This window comes from Eublepharis macularius, chromosome 9 (assembly GCF_028583425.1).
Source record: "Eublepharis macularius isolate TG4126 chromosome 9, MPM_Emac_v1.0, whole genome shotgun sequence".
Taxonomy (NCBI): domain Eukaryota; kingdom Metazoa; phylum Chordata; class Lepidosauria; order Squamata; family Eublepharidae; genus Eublepharis; species Eublepharis macularius.
In genome coordinates this window covers 44,707,596-44,729,150 of record NC_072798.1, presented here as the reverse complement: position 1 = coordinate 44,729,150, position 21,555 = coordinate 44,707,596, and the positions used below count along the sequence as shown (strand labels likewise).

The following is a 21,555-nucleotide window of genomic DNA, read 5'->3' as shown; positions in this document are numbered from 1 at the left end:
GGAAGATCAGCTAAGGGATTTTGTGGATAAAAATCCAGAATTTGGACCAGACACCAAGCAAAAAGAAGAGGATCCGAAGCCTGAAGGGAGGGGGGAGGCAATGAGCGCTCCGGCGGTAGCTGCGCAGAGGGAATTGCGCCCGAGGCCCAGGGGAGGGAAAAAGATTTAATTTGAACTGTAATTTGTAATTTGTATGATCAACCACTCCGTCACTATTTTATTAAGCTATTTTTTACTATGGGAGTATGAAGGGAAAGCATTGAAATGTAGTGTTTAGTGTTTGTAGGTCACCTTCCCCTTTTTTCCACCCCTCCTTCCCTTTCTCTTTTTTTTCCCTTTCTTTCCCATCCCTTGTGCTATTGTAGTCTTTTGTAGTTACTGTCTTGTAGGTTATGTATGTATGTAGTAGTTTTGTATGTTAGACATTGAAAAATAAAAAATATTATAAAAAAAAAAGAGATGTCCGATTAATATATATAATAAACCAAAAAAAGGAATCCACTTTAAGGATTGCTTCCCATAGACCAATTCAGTTAGAGGGTCAAAATGAAGGTGAGTGCAAAAATGATGCGAAGGGTGGGTGTGTTTGTACAGTGAACAGTGGATTAATGTGAACAAAATCAATGATGCAAAAATTCATGACAGCTTGGTTGGAAAGCTGCATGAAGTATTGGTATCTGAAGAGGGTTTTGACTAAAGTGTCAGCAGGTGCTTGGAGAGACGGTTCAAGCATACAGGAGGGAACAGCAGAGCTGATTTGAAGAGAAGGAGACTGGGTAAGGTTGCAACCTCCAGATAGAGCCTGGAGTTCTCCTGGAATTACAGCTGATCTCCAGATAAGAGAGATCAACTCCCCTGGAATAGCTGCTTTGGAGGGAGGACTCTATGACATTATATGCCCCCGAGGTTCCTTTCCTTCCTAAACCACACCATCCTCTGATATTACCCCTAAATCTGCTGGCACAAGCAGGAGTCAGCAACTGTAAGACTGGGGAGGCTGAGGGTGGTGAAGCAGCAAATATCATACTCTAGAATGTAACAGATAAAGGGCTTCTAAGCAAGATCAGGTTTGGCATTATGGCCCCTAGGAGAAAATTTCCTATGGGATGGTGGTCTGGGGTACCACTTGTCTGCACACAACATACACACACGTCAGTGCCCAGGTAGCCAGGAGGGCCAATAAGGCTGGCTAGGCAAGAATCAGCCAGTGGTCTAGTGGTGCAGAAAAGCCTGGTGCTGCAGCTGCTGCCTATCCTCCTCACTTGGCTTGCCTTTGACTCAGTTGCCCCATCAGTGATCCCTCTTGATCAGAGACACCAGCCACAGATGACCAATGATGAGGCAAGTGAGGCAAAGACGAGCCGAGGGAGACAGGCAGCAATAGTCCTTGGCTTCACTGTGGTGCTGCCTCCTGCTGCTGGCTTGTACTTGCATATTAGCCCATTATCTGTTGGATCTCCTCCAGATGAGGCAGTGTTGATGGAAGAGGGATGGGACCAATGGTGAAGAACCATTTTCCATGGCTTCTTTGGCAACCCTGTCCACCCCCGTTGCCACGTCATAAAGATGATCCATTTCAGTCTGATTGTTGCCCTCATCATCATGGCAGACTAAGATCATTTGTTGCCCTGATGAATGCCCTACACTGATCCTCTTATTTGGAAACTGCATCCTTGTTTGTATTGTCGAAGGCTTTCACGGCCGGAGACCGATGTTTGTTGTGGGTTTTCCGGGCTGTATTGCCGTGGTCTTGGCATTGTAGTTCCTGACGTTTCGCCAGCAGCTGTGGCTGGCATCTTCAGAGGTGTAGCACCAAAAGACAGAGATCTCTCAGTGTCACAGTGTGGAAAAGATGTAGGTCATTTGTATCTACTCAGGAGGGGTGGGGTTGAGCTGAGTCATCCTGTAAGAGTTTCCCAGGGTGTGGAATGCTAATGGCGGGAGGCTTCACTGTATCCTGAGGAGGTTCTTTTGCATATGGATTGGTGCTTGATGTGCTAATCTTCTCTGCAGGGCTATTGTCGGGTGTAGAGTGTTTTGTTAGCCTGGTGTTTTTCAGAACTGGAAACCATGCTCTGTTCATTCTTAAGGTTTCTTCTTTCCTGTTGAAGTTTTGCTTATGCTTGTGAATTTCAATGGCTTCCCTGTGCAGTCTGACAAAGTAGTTGGAAGCGTTGTCCAGTATTTTGGTGTCCTGGAATAAGATACTGTGCCCTGTTTGAGTTAGGCTATGTTCAGCCATTGCTGATTTTTCAGGTTGTCCAAGTCTGCAGTGTCTTTCATGTTCTTTTATTCTTGTCTGGATGCTACGCTTTGTGGTCCCGATGTAAACTTGTCCACAGCTGCAGGGTATACGGTATACTCCTGCAGAGGTGAGGGGATCTCTACTGTCTTTTGCTGATCGTAGCATCTGTTGTGTTTTTCGGGTGGGTCTGAACACTGCTTGAAGGTTATGCTTTTTCATAAGCTTTCCCATCTGATCAGTAATTCCTTTGATATATGGCAAAAACACTTTTCCTGTAGGATACTGTTTTTCCTTGGTTGTTTGATTCATCCTGGGTTTGATTGCTCTTCGGATTTCATTTCTGGAGTAGCCATTTGCCTGAAGTGCGTGGTTTAGATGATTAATTTCCTCATTGAGAAAGTGCGGCTCACATATCCATCTTGCGCGATCCACTAATGTTTTCATTATGCCTCTTTTCTGTCGGGGGTGGTGATTGGAGTTTTTGTGTAAGTACCGATCAGTGTGAGTTGGTTTCCTGTAGACCTTGTGACCTAACTGAAAGTTTGCTTTGCGGATGACCAAGGTATCCAGAAATGGGAGTTTTCCCTCGATTTCTTTCTCCATTGTGAATTGTATGTTCCGGTGGATGTTGTTGAGATGATTCAAAAACCCCATCAATTCTTCCTCCCCATGGCTCCAAATGATAAATGTATCATCCACAAACCGGAACCATACACTTGGTTTGTGGGGTGCTGATTCAAGGAAAAACAGTCTCCTACAGGAAAAGTGTTTTTGCCATATATCAAAGGAATTACTGATCAGATGGGAAAGCACCAATCCATATGCAAAAGAACCTCCTCAGGATACAGTGAAGCCTCCCGCCATTAGCATTCCACACCCTGGGAAACTCTTACAGGATGACTCAGCTCAACCCCACCCCTCCTGAGTAGATACAAATGACCTGCCAAGATCTTGTCCACACTGTGACACTGAGAGATCTCTGTCTTTTGGTGCTACACCTCTGAAGATGCCAGCCACAGCTACTGGCGAAACGTCAGGAACTACAATGCCAAGACCACAGCAATACAGCCCGGAAAACCCACAACAACCATCGGTCTCCGGCCGTGAAAGCCTTCGACAATACAAACAAGGATGCAGTTTCCAAATAAGAGGATCAGTGTAGGGCATTCATCAGGGCAACAAATGATCTTAGTCTGCCATGATGATGAGGGCAACAATCAGACTGAAATGGATCATCTTTATGACGTGGCAACGGGGGTGGACAGGGTTGCCAAAGAAGCCATGGAAAATGGTTCTTCACCATTGGTCCCATCCCTCTTCCATCAACACTGCCTCATCTGGAGGAGATCCAACAGATAATGGGCTAATATGCAAGTACAAGCCAGCAGCAGGAGGCAGCACCACAGTGAAGCCAAGGACTATTGCTGCCTGTCTCCCTCGGCTCGTCTTTGCCTCACTTGCCTCATCATTGGTCATCTGTGGCTGTGTCCCAAATAGAGATAGAAACGTTACTTGGAGCATCCAGCCAGGTAACTCCTCTTCGCCTGAGGCTAAGTCCCAGGCTACCAACAGATAATTGTTGGGGTGGAGGGAAGCGAAAAACATGGTCTGGGTGTGCTTTCAGTCCCGAGTCTGCAGAAAACTGCAGTCTGTTTTGTGCTGTTCCGTGAGCATATTGGCATAGAAAGGGTTAATTGAAGGGTGCCAGTCCAGAGTTTTCATTTCTAAAATATTGTTCTGGAGTGTCTCTAACACATCCCACTGTTTTTTGTGGCACTGGCCTTTCTTTAGTGCCCGTTCCGGGCTGTTTTGTGCTGTTTCGGGAGCTTTTTGGCATGGAATGGGTTAATTAAAGGGTGCCAGTCCAGAGTTTTCATTTCTAAAATATTGTTCTGGAGCCTCTCTAACACATCTCCCTCTTTTTTGTGGCACTGGCATTTCTTTAGTGCCCGTTCCGGCCTGTTCCGTCTCGTTCCGGCTTTTACCCTTTCCCAATGTTCAGGACGAGAGAGATGAAGAAGAGAGCTTGTCATGGGGAGAGCAAGATTCGGGTCCAGGAGCACCGTAAACGCCAGCAACTGGACTCGAATCTTGCTCTTCTTCTGCAAACCAGCACAACTACCCCCTGGACCTATTGCGGAACTTATACGTATCGAGCCTTGATTTTTCTTATCTATGAGCCTTCCTCTGTTCAGTCCTCCACAATCCCTTCATGCAACGCGGCTGCGCCGTACTTACCAAAGAGATGAGGCAAGGCATCAACTCTATAGTCAACTTTGATCGTTCTCGGTGGTTAGATGTTCTGGGCTTCCTTGCCGAGAAAGCGGAGCCGGGAGAGCGAGCGACGAGGATGGCGACTCTTGTGTTGGATAACGGCGCTTACAATGCCAAGATCGGCTATAGTCACGCCAACGTCAGGTGAGAAGCCCCTTTTGTGCTCGACTCCCTTCTTTGCCCCTGTAGGGCTCTGGCTCAGGGAGGGAAAAGCTGCTCGCCTCGGCTCCCCGCCCTGAGATCCCAACAGCGTGTTGCTAACTTGCTTCTCTCTCGTTATTAGTGGTTGGGTTATTTATTACGAGACGAGTTTTGAGATTAAATAAACGCTAGTTATTTCGGGGCACGTGCTGTCCAGCGGGATGGTGAGCGTTAGGAGCGGTAGAAATTGTTCCATCATGAGCATATTGGTGCCCAGTGGCCTGAATATGGGTTCAGATATCGCCTTATATCTGAGGAATGACCCCCCCCCCATCCTTGCAGATTATTTAAAAACGGCACAGTGAGACTAGCCACAGCTGCAACATGATCCTGTGGGTTGTGCAGAAACAAAGACAACCTTCAGGTTTTCAGAAGAATCCGATTTGTTTAAAAAAATAATTTTTTTTAAAAAAAACCACACACAGTAAGATGATGTCTGTGCATCTCTCTCTCTCTGTTCTGGCAGCAGTGGCCACTGGACTCATGCTTTCTTCTGATGGCCTGACTGCTTCTCCCCCTCCCCTATTTTTGCCAGGGTCATGGGAAGGTAGAAAAAGAGGGGAAGGAAGTTGATAGGCAGAGGGTAGAAACAAAGCCCCTAAAAGGAGGAGAAACACAGAGAAAGGGATCTTGGGGGCCTGCTTGTGTTTCTTAATAACAAGACTTTAGCATTTGTGTATTATTTCCAAGTGTTCAAAACACTGTATATGACATTTTCATATAATATTTAAAACCAAATCCTTGTTCAGGGTTCTGCTGTGCTTTTAAGGTTGCAATCCTATGCATGTTTACATGGGAGAAAGCTCCATTGACTTGCTTCCTTATAAATATGTGTAATTTAAATAGGGAATAAGGAACTGCAAATAATGAAGAGGAAATTAGCTTCATCTTAGTGCAAAACTGATGGTTTCAGATTGTTGGAAAAAAACCAGAATTGTTGTTCATCAGTTTATTGCATCTGACGAAGAGAACTGTGATTCTCGAAAGCTTATGCTACAATAAAGTTGGTTAGTCTTAAAGGTGCTACTGGACTCTTTGATTTTGCTACTACAGACTAACACAGCGAACTCCTCTGCAGTTTATTGTGTATTACAAGATCATTCCCTTCAAGCAACTAGTTTGAAAAATGCTGTGTACTTTTCTTCCGGTCCTGCAATGGTATTGGATCCAATCAGGTTTTCAACTGGTGAAAAAAAGAGGAGAGGGGTCTTCTTGACTGCCAAAAAAGAACATGCTGGGCATCATGAGATCTGCATAGAGAAAAGGCATGTGGGTGGTGGAAAGAATTTGGTGAGATTGAGTGGGAAATCTGGGTGGATCCAGCCCGTGGTTTCCAGTATGTTGTTTTTGCCAATGCTCTTAAAATAGTAGAATAGTTCTTTTAGATATTCTAAGTGTTGATAGTATGCTCTTTTGTGCTGCAATTATGGACACTTGTAAACTTGTACCGGACTACCAGCTCATAGAAATCCAAGAGTGAAGTTTCTCCTTTGCTGATGGAGAAACAGCCAAAATTAAATAAAATAAGGAAGATCTTTTAACATTCAAATGATACTTATAAAATATGACAAAAATGCACTGTTTTTGTATTTGTTCATTAAAAAGCACAATCCCCTGAGAAACAAAAAGGTTTTCTTTCCTTTCTGTTTGAGCAGTTCAATTTTGCAGAACTCCAGTTTTATATATTTTATTCATTTTTTCATTTATTTAAAGCATTTCTATCCTGCTCTATCTCCTTGCCCATGAGGTGATGAACAAGGTGGCAATCAAATTATGAAAGCAGAAATAATAATTCAATTAACAAAATTAAAACAGATTAAATTACAGTTTACCAATGTAAAAACATTCAGGCCTTGAACATACAAGATCCGCAAACTCAGAGACAAATCTGCTGGAAAAATTTACATTCTATCAAATGCTCTCCAGAATAGGTCTGTCTTAATGCTCCTTCCTATATGTATCATTGGAAGGTGCCCTTCTAACCCACTCTGGAAGGCCATTCCAAAGGTCTAAGGCCACACCTGAAAAAGACTATGATCTCATTTTGGCCATATGGGCAGTTCTATAGGAGGGTGCTTTAAGAAGGAGGCTGTCAAGAACGTAACTGACTCAAGGAATTATACTGGGGTCAGTAAGTATGAGGGCTCTAGGCCATGAAATGCTTTAAACTTTTATATTGTGACTGCAGGGATCTTAAATGGCACTAACCAGTTTTACGTACTTCCCAACCATTTGTTGCATGCTATACTATTATGTTGCTATAACCAGCATTCCTCTATAAATAGCAACTAGGTAAAATTATTTATTTAGGAAACTGTTTTGTGTGTGTTTTCCTTTCCATAGTGTCATTCCCAACTGTCAATTTAGATCCAAGACTGCTCGCCTGAAAACATTTACAGCTAACCAACTGGATGAAATTAAAGATCCGTCTGGGCTTTTTTATATTCTTCCTTTTCAAAAGGTAATTACACTATATTGCAGGATGTCTTTTAACACAGATACTACAAACTATGTTTTAATAAAATCATTTGATTAGATGTGATTTTTCTTAATGTAAATATTATTTGAAAGCAAATCAAAATACAATAAAGAATACTAAAGTTAATGTGGAGGGTAGAAAATATTGACTGCTATTAAATGATGTCCATTACATTTTAAGTAGAAGTTATTGTACAGTACATGATAAACAAGAACTGGAGAGAATTTTACTTTAACACTTTTCTTTTTCAGCAGCAAAGCAACGTTAAAAGATAAAAGGACACTTTAAATTGTGTGCAATAGCCAACGAACTGAAGTTCAGTACAGTGAAAAATGAGGTGCTTTGGGTTAAGAGTATAACCAGCTGGGGATGGAGGACTGGCTTGCACTTACCACAAAAGAACAGGCTTATACTGGCCCCATCTACATTATGAACTTACCCAGATTAGATTATTATAATACACTCTGTATGAAGTTGCCTCTGAAGAGCATTTGGAAGCTTCAGCTGGTACAAAAAGCAGCAACAAGACTGTTACAGGAAATATATCTAAGCAGTTTTAAGATAGGTGGTTTAGATTGCCCTCCCCCTTGAGGTTTGTCTGTCTCTTATAGTAGTCTCAGCAATAAGCTAAAACATCTTTTGACCCAGTCTTTTAGATTTTTAAGCTGTTTTTGTGGTCTGCTTCTAGCATAAGGACTTTTTATGAATATGATTTTTGACTACTGAATGTTTTGTGCCATTTTTTTGCCCCTTGCTTTTTGATAATAATTTTTATTGGGGTGTTTTACGATTTTACTGTATAAATTTTGCTATCTAAGCTGCCTCAAATAGGTCTCACTTCATTATTGCCTTATTGCTAGTTTTAATGGTCTCAGTATTTTGATTTGCTGATTTTTAAAAAAAAATCTTAGAGAATTGGAGCTCTGTGAGAGCTATTTCTTATTCAGTATGTGGGATATGATCATTTTAATTGGAGATTTTATTTAGGTTTCTTCTGTTATTTGTTAGTTCAATCAAGACTGAAGAACAATATGAAATTGCAAAAATATGGAATGGTTATAAGACAGATAACTATATAATCTCTTTTAAATTAACAACAGGGATATTTGGTGAACTGGGATGTTCAGAGACAGGTATGGGACTACCTTTTTGGAAAAGAAATGTATCAGGTTGGTAACTAAAATGTTTGTATAACTGAACTATAGATGCACAAGAAGTGCAAAAATTTCCTTGGTCTACAGTACTCAACACTTGCTGAAAACAACTATAACATTTAGATAATGACTGAGTGCTAATTCAGATATGATAGCAGGAAATCTTATCTCTCTAGGAACTGCTAGCTCAAAGTTACAATACATTTCTAGAGAACTAGGCCCTGGAGCCTGAACCAAAGTTTTGAAATCCAAAAAGCAGGCTAAGAGAGGCCAGTTTCTTGACACGGTATATGAATGATCACTGGTTGGGAGGAAGCTTTCTTTTTCAGTGGGCTTTTGAAGGGTACAGATGAAAGTTGGATTGTAATTATTGGCTACTGACTTTTATTATTGATAATTGATTTTGTTTAATGTTGCTGGGTTTTGATAGACTTTAATTTTGTTGACTTTGAATTTTTTCTGCTTGGTTAATTCAGTTCTTTTAATTACTATGCTGCTGTTTTTAATTGTGAGTAGTCTCAGGGATTATCTGCAAGAGGGAAGAGTGGGATATCATGTTTTATTGTCATATTATTTGGCATATTCCAGGATATGTGGCACGACTGAAAATAAAGTTGCAGTTTAATCTATAGTCATATTTTTATCTTGTTGTGGTGTATAATTAAATTAGTAAATAATATACTGATAAAGAATACTTAATCGCTTCTTCATTTAATCATTTGCCAAGTATCTGGAGTTTGAAAAGTAGAAAGTTGTAGGTTTTATTTAACTTGTATAACCTACTTTTTAGGGCAGGTATGTGTAGCACTACTGAGAGCTAGTGATAGGTCATGGCTCCAAATGTGAGCTGTGAGTCAGGACTCAGGAGGACTCTGGTTCAAATCTGGTTTCATCAGTTGGCCTGAAGTAAGTTGCTCACCTTCAGCCTCCCTTTGCAATATGGGAACAGTCATGATCTTTCAGATAATTTTATGGGGAAGTAGTTTGAATATTTGAAATGTCATAGCCTAAATGTGCTGAGTACACTCAGAGAGTGAGTGACTAGCACAGTGTCATTCCTTGAAGTTCATGACAGAGTGAAGATTTGAAGCTGGGCATTCACAGTTAGAGTCTACACTGCATGATTATTGGTAACTGTGTGTTAATAGCTAGGGCCTAAGCTTAGGTAATGTCTTGTGAGTTTTTTAAAATGCTCCTGCTTTTTCTACATAGGTAGACTTTGTAGATACCAATATTATCATCACAGAGCCTTATTTCAACTTCAGTTCAATACAAGAATCAATGAATGAAATATTATTTGAAGAATATCAGTTCCAAGCAGTTCTTCGAGTAAATGGTGAGTGCCCTGTTAACTTATTGTTCATGGATGGAAAACTGATGTTTCTACAGTTTGGTAATGGCTTGGTACCTGTTAACAGTTGGCACTATGGCATGATATTTTTCAGCTGGGGCTCTCAGTGCTCATAGGTACTTCAGGGATAACCCATCGGAACTGTGTTGTATCATTGTGGACAGTGGCTACTCTTTTACACACATTGTGCCTTATTGTAGAAGCAAAAAGAAGAAAGAGGCCATTATAAGGTAAACATTTATTTTAGATTTTTTAAATTGAAAAACAAACTCTTAATAACGCCTAACATGTAAATATTTTTTTTCTTTCCAGGATTAATGTTGGAGGAAAGCTCTTAGCCAATCATCTAAAGGAGATCATCTCTTATAGGTAAAGGAGAACTGTAAGTTACAGAGCCCTATCCAGAGCTTGTGAGATGAAAAACATTGTTTTTTAGATTTTATAGAGCAAAAATAAAAGATTCTTTTTAAAAGCTACACTTCCTCATAACATCTCGAGGATTTCTGAATAACGAATATACAAGTTTATTTAGATTAGAACTCAGGATGAGCAAAGACATTGAGAGCACTAGTTAAAAATCCAAGCTAGAATTTTAGTTGTGGATGGTATACCAGAGAATAATACTATCTCCCTCGACTGTGAATTGCTTTAGATATAGCATGAAACTGCACAAAAATCTATTAGCATGGTTGCCTGGTAGATTCCAAATGTCACACGCCACTAAAATCTCTATAGGTATAGTAGGTCTTACAACTATGTCGCGCCGCGGGGCGCCCCCTGGCGGTAGCGGCGATGGGTCCGGGGGGGGTGGCCCCGACGGGTCCGTTCTGGGCGCCTCAGTGGGGCTGGGGGGGTGCCCTGGTCGACGGAGGATCCTTCCCAGGCGGCTTCAGACACACGGGCGGCCCTTATCTGAACCGGTGGGACCGGTCAGCACTTGGCTCCACCCAGGCCAGCTGCGCCTTTTCTGTTCAGGGCAGCCTGACCTTCTTCACCAATGTCAGCCACGCTTCTCACTGGCAAACCACAACCTTCCTCCTCGACCTGCCTCCAGAGCCTCCTTAAATCCCTTTCCCCCCTCAGCTCCACCCACGCTCCCAGGTGCCTCCACCCAGCGTCATGCCCACCACCTGGGCCACCTGTGGCCACGCCCAGTGTACCCACCTCCCCTTATCCCATTGGTGGGTAGCCCGTAGGGTTGTCTTGCCCCCCTCCTGCCTCCCCGGCCTATTGCCTTCCTCCCCTGCCGTGGACAGCCGCCCCCGCCACTGCCAGCGCTGCTTGGGAGGCTCGGCTGCCTCCTGGTTGGCCCTCCCGTCCCGGGCGAGCCAGCCCCCTCCCTCACCCTGCGCCGGCGTCTGGTGGCCCGGTGCGGCCTTGCTCGGCCCGATGCGGCCTCCCCTCGCACCAGGGCCTCCTCGCCGTTGCCGCGCGGCTGACCGCTCCCCTGGGCCTCCTCCCCGGCCGCCGGCCGTCCTGTTCCCCGGCGCTCCTGGCGACGGCACGGCGGCGGCGGACAGGCCCGCGGGAGCGCCGCGGCTCTCTGCTGCTGCCGCGGCCTTCGGGGCACCGGGGCTCCTCGCCGCTGCCGCGGCCTTCGGGGCGCCGGGGCTCTTCGCCGCCGCTGCGGCCTTCGGGGCGCCGGGGCTCCTTGCCGCCGCCATGGCCTTCGGGGTGCCCAGGCTCTTCGCCGCCGCCGTGGCCTTCGGGCCGCCGTGACTCTCCGCCGCCACCACGGCCTCCAGGCTCCCCGCGGCCCCCGCGCCCAGGTGAGCAGGGCCGGGGTCCCCTTCGGGGAGGGGGGGTTGGCCGCAGTCCAAGGGCGCTCCGCCCGGCCTCGGACAAACTATATGATGATAACGAGCATGGGTCTTGCTTGTGGTTTTTATGATACAGGAGTTATGCCTTATAAACCACTAATGCATCTAAATATGTTACTGGAAAAAGTTAATATGCAGATAGGCAAAACTTGCTAAATAAATGCAATGGATCATCACAAATCTAAACAAGTTTCTGCCAAAATATTCACTCTTGTCTGTTTGTGATGAGAACATTTATTGTGGAACCAGCTCGAGGAGTGGAGGGCAAGGGACAAGGCAAAAGAAAATACAGAGACATCAGGTGGAGTTTTAAAAGCCACAGCTTTATTGAATACAGCTTTAAAAAGCATTGGTACCTCATGGGGCTCGGATCCAAGCATTGGCTAATCTGCGTGCTAGCCAATGACCCCACACTCCCTCAGCCTGCCAGCTGAGGAGGAAACCATGGGAAGGCACACAGGCTCAAGCCTCTGTGTGGTTCCCTTGCCATCTGGGAGTAAGCACACCCTAGCAGCCTCCGAGCTGAGCTTGCCCCTTCAGTGCCTCCCAAGATCCCTTAAGAGGATCCCCATCTATGGAAAACAGTGCCAGCCAGCTGTCTCCCCCCTCCAAAAAAGGATCCATGCCCCATGCCAAAGTGACTCCAAAAGTTTCTAAAGCTGCAACCAACCCCTTAGACTGTCCTGCGGGACCTGCAGCCAAAGATCCTGCCCCCAACTAACCAGGTGCATTGGGACAGAACAGTGCTTCCATGCAAAAGGAAATTTCTATGTGTTGAATCACCTGACACCCCTCACATACTGAGTCCACAAAGCATCGCACAGCCTTTGCCACCCATCTTCTGACCAAGTCGATCTTCTCAGGAGAGGAGAGGCACCGCCACGAGCAACTCAAGCCAGTCTGACAAAAACAGACACACGTCCCCAAGTCCACAAAGAAGACACACGACAAATACAAGCCCGGCTAGGCGCCCAGATCATTCTCCGCCAGCTGCATCATGAGCACGTCAGAGGGGCCCAGCCAGGTGGCCCACTATAGAAATGTGAGAATGAAGGAGCTCCACTGCATGTCAGGGTTAGACTGTTCTTCCTGTATGTGTAACCAAAGAGACTCCATTTTAATTCTTTCAGTATTCTAAGTGCTTTATTCACAGGTGCCAAGATGTTCCAAGCGGCTATCTCACAGAAGAGGATTGTTTTGGCTATCGCTTTTCCAGCCTTGGGAAACTTTCGCTTTCTCAGCTTCAAAGAGATTGTTTTGAGAACTATGGGGGGAGGTTGGGTCTGCTGGGATCTGTTACTTTGTACCTTATGCTTTGCCTGTCATTCGTAACAATACATGTGTACCAACCCAGATATTGCATCTGGGCCAGTGGACTATAATGATTGCTTTTTCAGTAAATTCTTTTGGAAACAATGGACTCTTGCTGACTCTCTTCATCTGTGCGCAACAGCATTAGGTATTTGTGTGGTAGATATTTGCAAGGCAATGCCGTATTTCTGTTCTATTAACACATCTTTTAGGAACAGTAAGTACATAAATGACTTAGGGTTGCATTGATAGTTTCTGTTGTCTGTCTTGTTTTATGGCTGCACTTCCTATAATACAGGTTGCCATTACTTACTTCGGTAGCAGAGACACCCTGAGAAGAAAAAAATTGAGCTGTGCTTTAGTAACTTTGTGCAAACTGAATAGACATTAGTGTTCCTCTTTAAAGAGGAATCCATATTCTTGCTCTCTGATCATTTTAACTCCTTTTTTGATATGAAAAGTCCAGGACTTTAAGAGCATTAGAGTTTTTAAATGTGTTTTCTATAGCCTGACCCTTACTCAGAAGTCAATTCCACTGAGATTAAAGGAATTTATTACTCCATAGTAAGTGAAGTCTTAATCTGAAATAATTTTGACCATTTCCTTGTTAGCAATTCAGACGTAGTCTTTCCTTTCCTCAGAGATAGGGCTGCATTTCGATGTGCAGCTCAGAGCCAAAACACACGAGAAGAAATACCTAGGTTCAGCACGTGTTCTCTTACCTCAAGGTTTGCCGGGATCTGTAGGCATCCTGGAAGCTTAAAGTTTAGCATTTACAGAGCAGCAGGAAGGGAAATACAGGCGCCTGTATTTCCCTTCCCGTTCCTGCTGCTCTGTAAATGTTAAACTTGTTCTCTTACCTCAAGGTTTGTTGGGAAGTGTAGGTGTCTTGGCAGCTTAAAGTTTAGCATTTACAGAGCAGCAGGGGGAAGGGAAATACAGGCGCCTGTATTTCCCTTCCTGCTGCTCTGTAAATGCTAAACTTTAAGCTTCCAGGACGCCTACAGATCCCAGCAAACCTTGAGGTAAGAGAACACGTGCTGAACCTAGGTATTTCTTCTCGTGTGTTTTTGCTCTCAATCTTGTGCAGACTCTGGTATATCTGTATGCTCAATCTACATATGATTTAGTCTAATTTTTAAAAAAAAATGCTAATGTAGCAGCAAATTTTAATATATAAACTTAAGTAAATCTGCACTCAGCACGCTAGAGAGAGCTAAATATCAGCAACATATTTATTATTCTTTAACTGTATTGTATTACCACCTCCAATGTCTAACGGAATCTCCCACAGTAATATAAATGGGAAGGGTGTATAAATTCAACTGCAGTATCTTTTAAGCTGTGAGGAGTACCCCTCACCGATTAAATAGCTAGGGTGTGGTGGGGGACCTGTGTGGTCTAAGACTAAAGGGTTAGCCTGCGCCTGCATGACTCCATGGGTTTCTTTTGCTCTTCATGGTTGCATTTGGCTAAAGGGATCTCCATCAGCGGTGTCCTACATTGCCAAGATGCACTTCGGAGTATTTTTTTCACAGAATTAATAAGATGGCTCAAGACTTCCTTAATAAATGTGACCTTCCACATTCCTTCTCTTGCTACGGTATCAAGGTCTCTAACTGCTTATTTTTAACATGTTAATCTTCTCACATCACTTTTAATAAGTAAATCATAAATCTCAGACATGGTGGTTGAATTTTTTTACTGAGTTACTACTGCCTTTCAGTGACCTTGCAGCTTAAAATAAAATGTATTACTGATAAAATGTTATGGCTTCATGTTGTATTACAAATTTCATTATGTTATGACATCTGACCATTGTTTAGAAAATCCACTCATGTTAGACTAAATTGTTTCCAAATATTAGTATTACCCCAAAAAAGTTTCTTACCTTAAGTCTATCATTGTAAAAAACTAATTTTAGAACTTAAAATACATTTTATACTATCCCATGCTGTTAACAAGGACTCTTTCAAAGGAGATAGATCAAGATGGGTGTTAGTCTGTCTCTAGCAGTAGAAAGCAGCAAGAGGCCAGTAGCACCTATAAGACTAACAACATTTGTGATAGGGTATGAGCTTTCGTGAGTCACAGCTCACTTCTTTTGTTAGTCTTATAGGATCTACTGGACTCTTGCTCTTTCAAAGGATAAAATAAGTTGCTTCCTACGTTCCTCAAAAGCCACGAAGAATGTGCTGTGCCAAACAAAGAAATGCAGTGTTAGGAACAGTCATTCTTCCTCTTGTTGTTCTTTGGTTTAGTAATTACTTTGCCCAACTCTGCATGGGATTGAAATCTTGGGTGGGGGGAGGTCATTTTGCGGCAAACAGTATCATAGGTGTATTGTCGAAGGCTTTCACGGCCAGAGAATGATGGTTGTTGTGGGTTTTCCGGGCTGTATTGCCGTGGTCTTGAATTCTCATTTAACTGTACTGCTAATTAAAACAAGATAAAGCTGAGCATAGGTAGCATTAGTTTCTGAATTTCTTGTAATTTTCCTAGGCAACTTCACGTTATGGATGAAACACATGTAATTAATCAAGTGAAAGAAGATGTATGTTATGTTTCACAAGACTTTTTCAAGGATATGGAAACTGCCAAGTATGTCTTTTATATTATCTATTGTCCAAAGCCTGTAGAACTGTTTGTTGCTTAATACACAGTCTCATTGACACTGAAAGTGTAGAGTGCATTTACAAAAAAAAAATGCTGTCTAGCCCTTGAATTGAAGCTTGGGCTTATCGAGACTTAGTCCTGAAACTTGTTCTGGTCTGAGCTCTGCCTGAAACTTAGTAATAAAGAAACTACTTTGAGCATGTGCAAAGTACCTTTTTCTCTCTGACAACCAGTCCCCACATATCTAGGACTGAGGAGAGGGATCTTCCAGAAGGCATTTTCTACTAGATTAATGCTCTTACTTTGAGGATGATGTGGTCACTTACTGAAGCATCTGCAATGACTGCGTATTTTTTCCACATCTGCTCCAGTTGAGATTCCATATCTATTAGTCCCTCTTAAAAAGTTTCCTCCTCCTCCTAATTTCCTTGATCTGTCTCTTGTACCATTACCCAGTTTGTATGTTACTGATGTAGCATGGCTGCTTCTGAACAATTCTTCCCTTTCCTTGGGGATTCATGTTGCAGCAGCAGTATATCACATTGGTGGAAGTGGGAAATCACAATGTAACTGCTGCAGTGTGGAATCCAACCATGCAGAAGCTGTTTTGCAACAATTTATGCCACATCAGTGACTTTGGATCAGGTCTCGTGTATTTTGCCCCACTTTTATCTTAACTATGCAAGAAATAGCCTGATCCTCTTTTGTATGCCTTGTGAAAATCTTCACTTTCATCAAAATCTTCCAAGGAAGATAAAGCCTTAAGTTTTTCTGCATTGTCCGCTGCTTATTCATTCTTATTCTTGCTACTGCTTCTCTAATATGTTATCCCATCTGATCAGAAGTAAGAGATGTACAATATTTTTACCTGAATACTTTGTGGAGACTGTATTAGTTGCATCCTCTGTATAGATCCTGAAACCATACTAATTAAGTCTGCCACGGTGGGAAAAGTATAGAACTGTAAGCTTTGATTTTGAAGTATGATCATCATAGATATTGGTCAACTGAGTTGCTCCAATTGTAGAACTGACTCTGTCAACGAGCAAAGGGAATGGATGTCCAAATGAAGAAAGTGCCAAATATATCAGCTTCATCTAGTGGTCAATGTGTAGTTGCTATTTGTGAATAAATTGTACATCTTTTGCATGCAACTTGTATGTTATGTCCTACAAAGGAGGGGCCTCTCTGAAGAAAAATGTCCCAATGTAATTTGGGGGTGATAATACAGACTTTACAGGGCTGCTGTAAAAATTACTGAGAATGTATGTAATTCACTTCTTAGAGTGTTCAGAGTGCTGAATGCATGGCAAGTGAAACAATAATAGGACCATCATCTATTTGTCCGCATGTGGCAAAGAACACAGGCAATGGACCTTCTTCCTTCTCTTGTAATTGCCTAGGCTTCCTTTGGGGAGTTCTTCACACTTTGGAAAAGCTGAATATAGAGCCCTGTTACGGCAAAATGAGTACATATTTAACAGCACTGTTGTAGATTATTCTGAAGGGCTTGTTTGGAGGAATCATTAGTTTATGATCTATTTTGAATTGCAATAATCTGTTCCAGATTGAAGGGAGAAGAAAATACAGTGATGCTGGATTATGTATTGCCTGACTTCAGCACAATCAAAAAAGGCTTTTGTAAGGTAAATGTGTAGGATCATGATCTCCCCCACCCCATAAAGTACTAGAGAAGAACAGGAAATGGAATAGTTCTGTCTAAATAAAGAACCTTCTAGAGTTTGGCACCAAAATTATGGAATTTGCTCCCCAGGGAGAGCCATCTATCTCCTCCTGTCATTATTTTGGTGAAGACTTGACTGGCGTTTCTTCACTGATCCTCCTTCCTGTGTATGTCTTTTGACTGTATATGATCTGTTCTTAATTGTTTTTACATTTTGTATTTTAAAAGCTTGGTTTAATGTTTTTATTGTTTTGCCACCTTGGTGACCCCTAAGTTTGGTGGAAAAGCAGCATTAAAATGTTTTAAATAAATAAATAGAAGGAATAAAAACCTGTTTGAGAGAAGTAAGGCCTATGGACCTGCACTGTTCCTCTTAGTTATTGCTTCATCTTTGTTTACTGTCCTACCAAAATCCTAAGGATTCTTTCTTGGGACTCAGGAGTAAGCCCCATGGTGTAGGATTCTTAGTAGACCTGCTTAGGATTGTGCTGTTAATGTGTTATCACTCAGTACACGATGCTTAAAGCTAACATTGCATTCTTGTTCATTTTAAGAGTATTTTATCTTCTTCTGAATATGCTCAATGGCTTTATAATTTTTTACTCCATCTTTCTTTGGAGCTCAAGGCACCATACATGGGTCATCTTCCATTTTATTTTTGCAATTCTCTAAAGTACGAGAGGTTGTATCATTCTGAGTCCATTGTAGCTATGCTTAAATAAATCGTGTTAGTCTTAAGATGCCACTGGATTCCTTTTTTTTAATTCAGCTGCTACAGACTAACTCAGTTATCCATCTAGATTTATCAGTGTTTAGGATGGCATTGAGTGACCTGAAGTCGCTCAACAAGTTTCCTTGATAGGTAGAATTTGAACCTAAATCCTACTCCAACAATCCAACAACTATCTGACTTAGAAAAGGCAGAGTAGGAAGGCAGGATATACAATTTTTAAATTAATTGGTGGAGGAACAAAAAACTGTCAGATGTATATAATGTTGCTCATTTGGGTAATGCCAATGGACAAAATATTCTAGAATATTTTTGTAACTGGAAACGTTCCATACTGCAGCAACAGAAAATATTTCAATATTCTGCAAATTTAGCAAAACTCCTTGCACTTTATTTTCAGTGCTTAAACTCTCTCTGGATCTACTTTAGGCCTGCCCAAGCACTTGATCCGGCTTAGTAAAATTTGTGTTTAAAAAAAAAAATATTTATTGCTTTGAACAGGAGGTCTCCCTCCCCCCTCGATTTATTTTTTAAAATCTTCTCATTAAGCAATTTGTCCTGTGACCCAGTCAGCTGATATTCAAGGAAGACAAACTTCGAGTTTCGTGGGTGTATCAAACTAGTTGCACAGTGCTTTGGATCATGAACACTGTATGGGGAAGACATGCGATTGGTTTATAGAGTCAAAAAGATCAAGCAAATGAATAAGTTATGAAAAATGAAAGCTGGAATGACCGGTATTATGCATGTTATTTGTATCTGTTCGCTTTAGCCAAGGGAAGAAATGGTGTTAAGTGGAAAATACAAGACTGGTGAACAAATACTTCGTCTTACAAATGAGCGATTTGCTGTTCCAGAAATACTCTTCCATCCTTCAGACATTGGCATTCAAGAAATGGGAATTCCTGAGGCCATTGTTTATTCAATTCAGAACTTGCCTGAAGGTAGTTGCTTTAAACAGTGTAACAAATGTGGAACATGTCAGATGTTCCACCGCCTGTTTTGTTTCAAAAGCTCTTTTGTTAAGAACAAAGTAGTATCTTTTTCACGTTTGGATCTGTTGTTTCATAGCTATAACATCCCAAATGTAAAACTTGTGTTAGTTTAAGTTGAATTTTTTTAATCACTAATTTATCTTTTTTCATCTGAATTCAACTATTCTTAGCCTTTAAGAAATCCAGTTCTGGGCTTTCTGGTATCAGATTTAATAATAAAGCCTGGCTAAAGTTCTTATTAAAATGACGTGACTTTTATATTACACAGAGGAAAAGAATCAGAAATTATTTGTGTAGTATCTAGGCTGTTAAATTAAGGCATTTTAACTGCATCCAAAATGGCTTGAAGGGTGCATCTTTAACACCCTACTCCTAAATTTACAGAGATGTAATTTTTTTTCAGTGGCACGCTCGGTGCATTGCTTAGGTTCAGGCACTGGCTCCAAATAATTTTCACTCCAGGCTAATACAAAAATCAGGTGAAGTAGCATAGAATGCTAAATTGTCTATCTCTTTTTAAAATAGAGATGCAACCTCACTTCTTCAAGAATATTGTTTTGACTGGAGGAAATACTCTTTTCCCTGGCTTCAGGGATCGTGTTTACTCTGAGGTTCGATGTCTCACTCCAACAGATTATGATGTTTCTGTTGTTCTACCAGAGAAGTAAGTGGCTTTGTACTTTTGCTCAATTTTGTTTTAAAAAGTTATCCTTTTAATTTCCATTTTCTAATATCATTGTCATGCCTTCCAGTGGACTAAGATCAGGGTCCCTTCTCTTAAACTTAGGAAGGGTACCCATGAATTCCTCCTTGGCCCATTCATATTTGTTTACTTCTTCTTTACTGTATAATTCTTGGTTCCCCATGGCTCCTTCACAACCTGTGTCTTCCATTAGTGATGATACTTGTAACTTCATAGGTCTCCCTCCCATAGGGTGGCCTTGCTCTTGGACCCATTCCCTGCCCTTGCCCCCCACCTTGACTCAGGGGTCCCTGGTCCTTTCCAGCCCAGCCCTGGATTTTGGTTGGCCACCTCACTGGGCCTTCTGGAAGTCAAGCCAGAGGTGGTTATTTCCCTGTCTCTTGGCTCTTCCCTTACCTCCAGTGGCTCCTTCCACCTTCTCACACTTCCCTTGGGCTGGGCCTGGCCTAAGGGGCCTGTTGCCCTCAGCTTCCACTGTTACTTGGGCCACTGCTGGATCTGGCTTCACTGACTCTCAGGCCCAGCCACCTGGAGCCACCTCAAGTCTCCACAGCTAACTCTTCACCCTCCTCCCAGCTCGCCTACCATAAGCCTTTGAAAACCATGATGTCTGGGCACGTCCTGCTTTTCCAGCAATGGTATGTCATTTCCAATCCAGTTGTTTTTACTTCTGGCCAAGTGATCAGGAGGCACCACTACCACCCTGGCCTCGTGGTTTAAATGTTATCCATTGTGGCCCTGATAATGGATTGGACCCTTCTACCATTTCAGCTGGCGCAAAAATGCTATTGTGGAGCCTATATGGACAGAAGTGGAATGGGGCTGGAGGGGGTAGATTTAGTGAGATTATTTTTCCTTTCAGTTATATCAGAGGGAAAGCTATAAATCCCTATTTGTGCTTTTACCAACAATGTTTGTTTTTATTTACTTTCAGTCCTATTACTTATTCCTGGGAAGGTGGAAAGCTGATTTCAGAAAATGATGATTTTGAAGACATGGTAGTAACAAGAGAAGACTATGAAGAAAATGGACATAGTATATGTGAAGAGAAATTTGATATTTAAGTTTTCTATTTTGATATTGACATTATATTGTATATATTGATCATTAAACTGGAAACTTTTCTTAAGGTGAACCACGTTCCGGATGTCTTATAGCAAGATTGTACTATGAATCAAAGTAGTACATATACACACATGAATAGTTTAATGGTTTTATTGCTATTCCTAGACAATAAAATGTGAGCAGAACTTGAATACAATAAATAATAAAAGTTATTTCCATAGCATACAGTTTCATTAAACATTACAATATTTAAAAGCAAATTGAACTCACATCAAAGTTGCATCCCAAATTTATTGCACTTTTTATTGTAGAATATCAAGCAATGATTGGTACAGTAACTGTGGATAGCAGTAACATACAAGAGTTAAATGAGTCAAGATTACTCTCGTTTCTTCAATCCCTCTGCTTAATCCTTATCAAAGATTAAAATAAAAGAGAGGGCTTTAAGCACGAGTGCTTATTGTTTGTGTTGTGGGGGGCACGGAACAGTGGCAAAAAATCTTAAGACTAGCACTTTGAGAACTATGTCTGATGTGACTAAAGTCATCTACATTTTGTTTTACCATAAACTGAAAATTCCCTCTCCCCATTCAAACAAAGCTTGCATTCTCAGTGTATAAAAACACCCATTCAAATGTAGTGTGACAGCATAGGAAAGGACCAAGTTACGCACATTAACTATTCCTCACTTTTTCATAACCCTTCTACCATGAACCCCAGTTTGGTCAAGACCTTTACAACAAAGGTTGCTAATGGAAATGGTAGATGGGTACAGTGGGGTATGATGGTTGTCACCTTTTATATATTGTGACTGCACAGCTTGGGCTGCCACTGATTTTTATTTGTGGTGTAGCCCTGGTATAATGGGGGGAGAGCTGAGGGGGAGAACTCTGACGTAAAAGGCTCTCTGGGCTGAATGCGGGCCTA

General features: G+C 42.0%; 1 protein-coding gene across 2 annotated transcripts; it reads left to right on the top strand.

The window, feature by feature from the left end:
* The first annotated feature begins 4,525 nt into the window (after window positions 1–4,525).
* ACTR6 (actin related protein 6) lies at window positions 4,526–20,840 on the top strand. Of its 2 annotated transcripts, none has more exons than XM_054988727.1 (11): window positions 4,526–4,663; window positions 7,064–7,181; window positions 8,300–8,332; window positions 9,566–9,689; window positions 9,799–9,934; window positions 10,017–10,073; window positions 15,338–15,436; window positions 17,019–17,097; window positions 18,638–18,809; window positions 19,386–19,524; window positions 20,498–20,840. In XM_054988727.1, the coding sequence occupies exons 1-11, from the start codon at window positions 4,596–4,598 to the stop codon at window positions 20,625–20,627; spliced, it is 1,155 nt and encodes a 384-aa protein (XP_054844702.1). In that variant the 5' UTR covers window positions 4,526–4,595; the 3' UTR covers window positions 20,628–20,840. The 2 variants fall into 2 exon arrangements, with proteins under 2 accessions (XP_054844702.1, XP_054844701.1); XM_054988726.1 differs by having other exon boundaries at window positions 8,300–8,368.
* The last annotated feature ends 715 nt before the right edge of the window (window positions 20,841–21,555 follow it).

Excerpts from the sequence above, each read along its gene's own strand:
- ACTR6 (XM_054988726.1), top strand. The coding sequence starts at position 4,596 with ATGGCGACTCTTGTGTTGGATAACGGCGCTTACAATGCCAAGATCGGC. Across the intron at positions 9,690-9,798 it reads AGCAGTTCTTCGAGTAAATG|CTGGGGCTCTCAGTGCTCAT; the intron begins GTGAGTGCCCTG and ends GATATTTTTCAG. Across the intron at positions 9,935-10,016 it reads AAGAAAGAGGCCATTATAAG|GATTAATGTTGGAGGAAAGC; the intron begins GTAAACATTTAT and ends TTTTCTTTCCAG.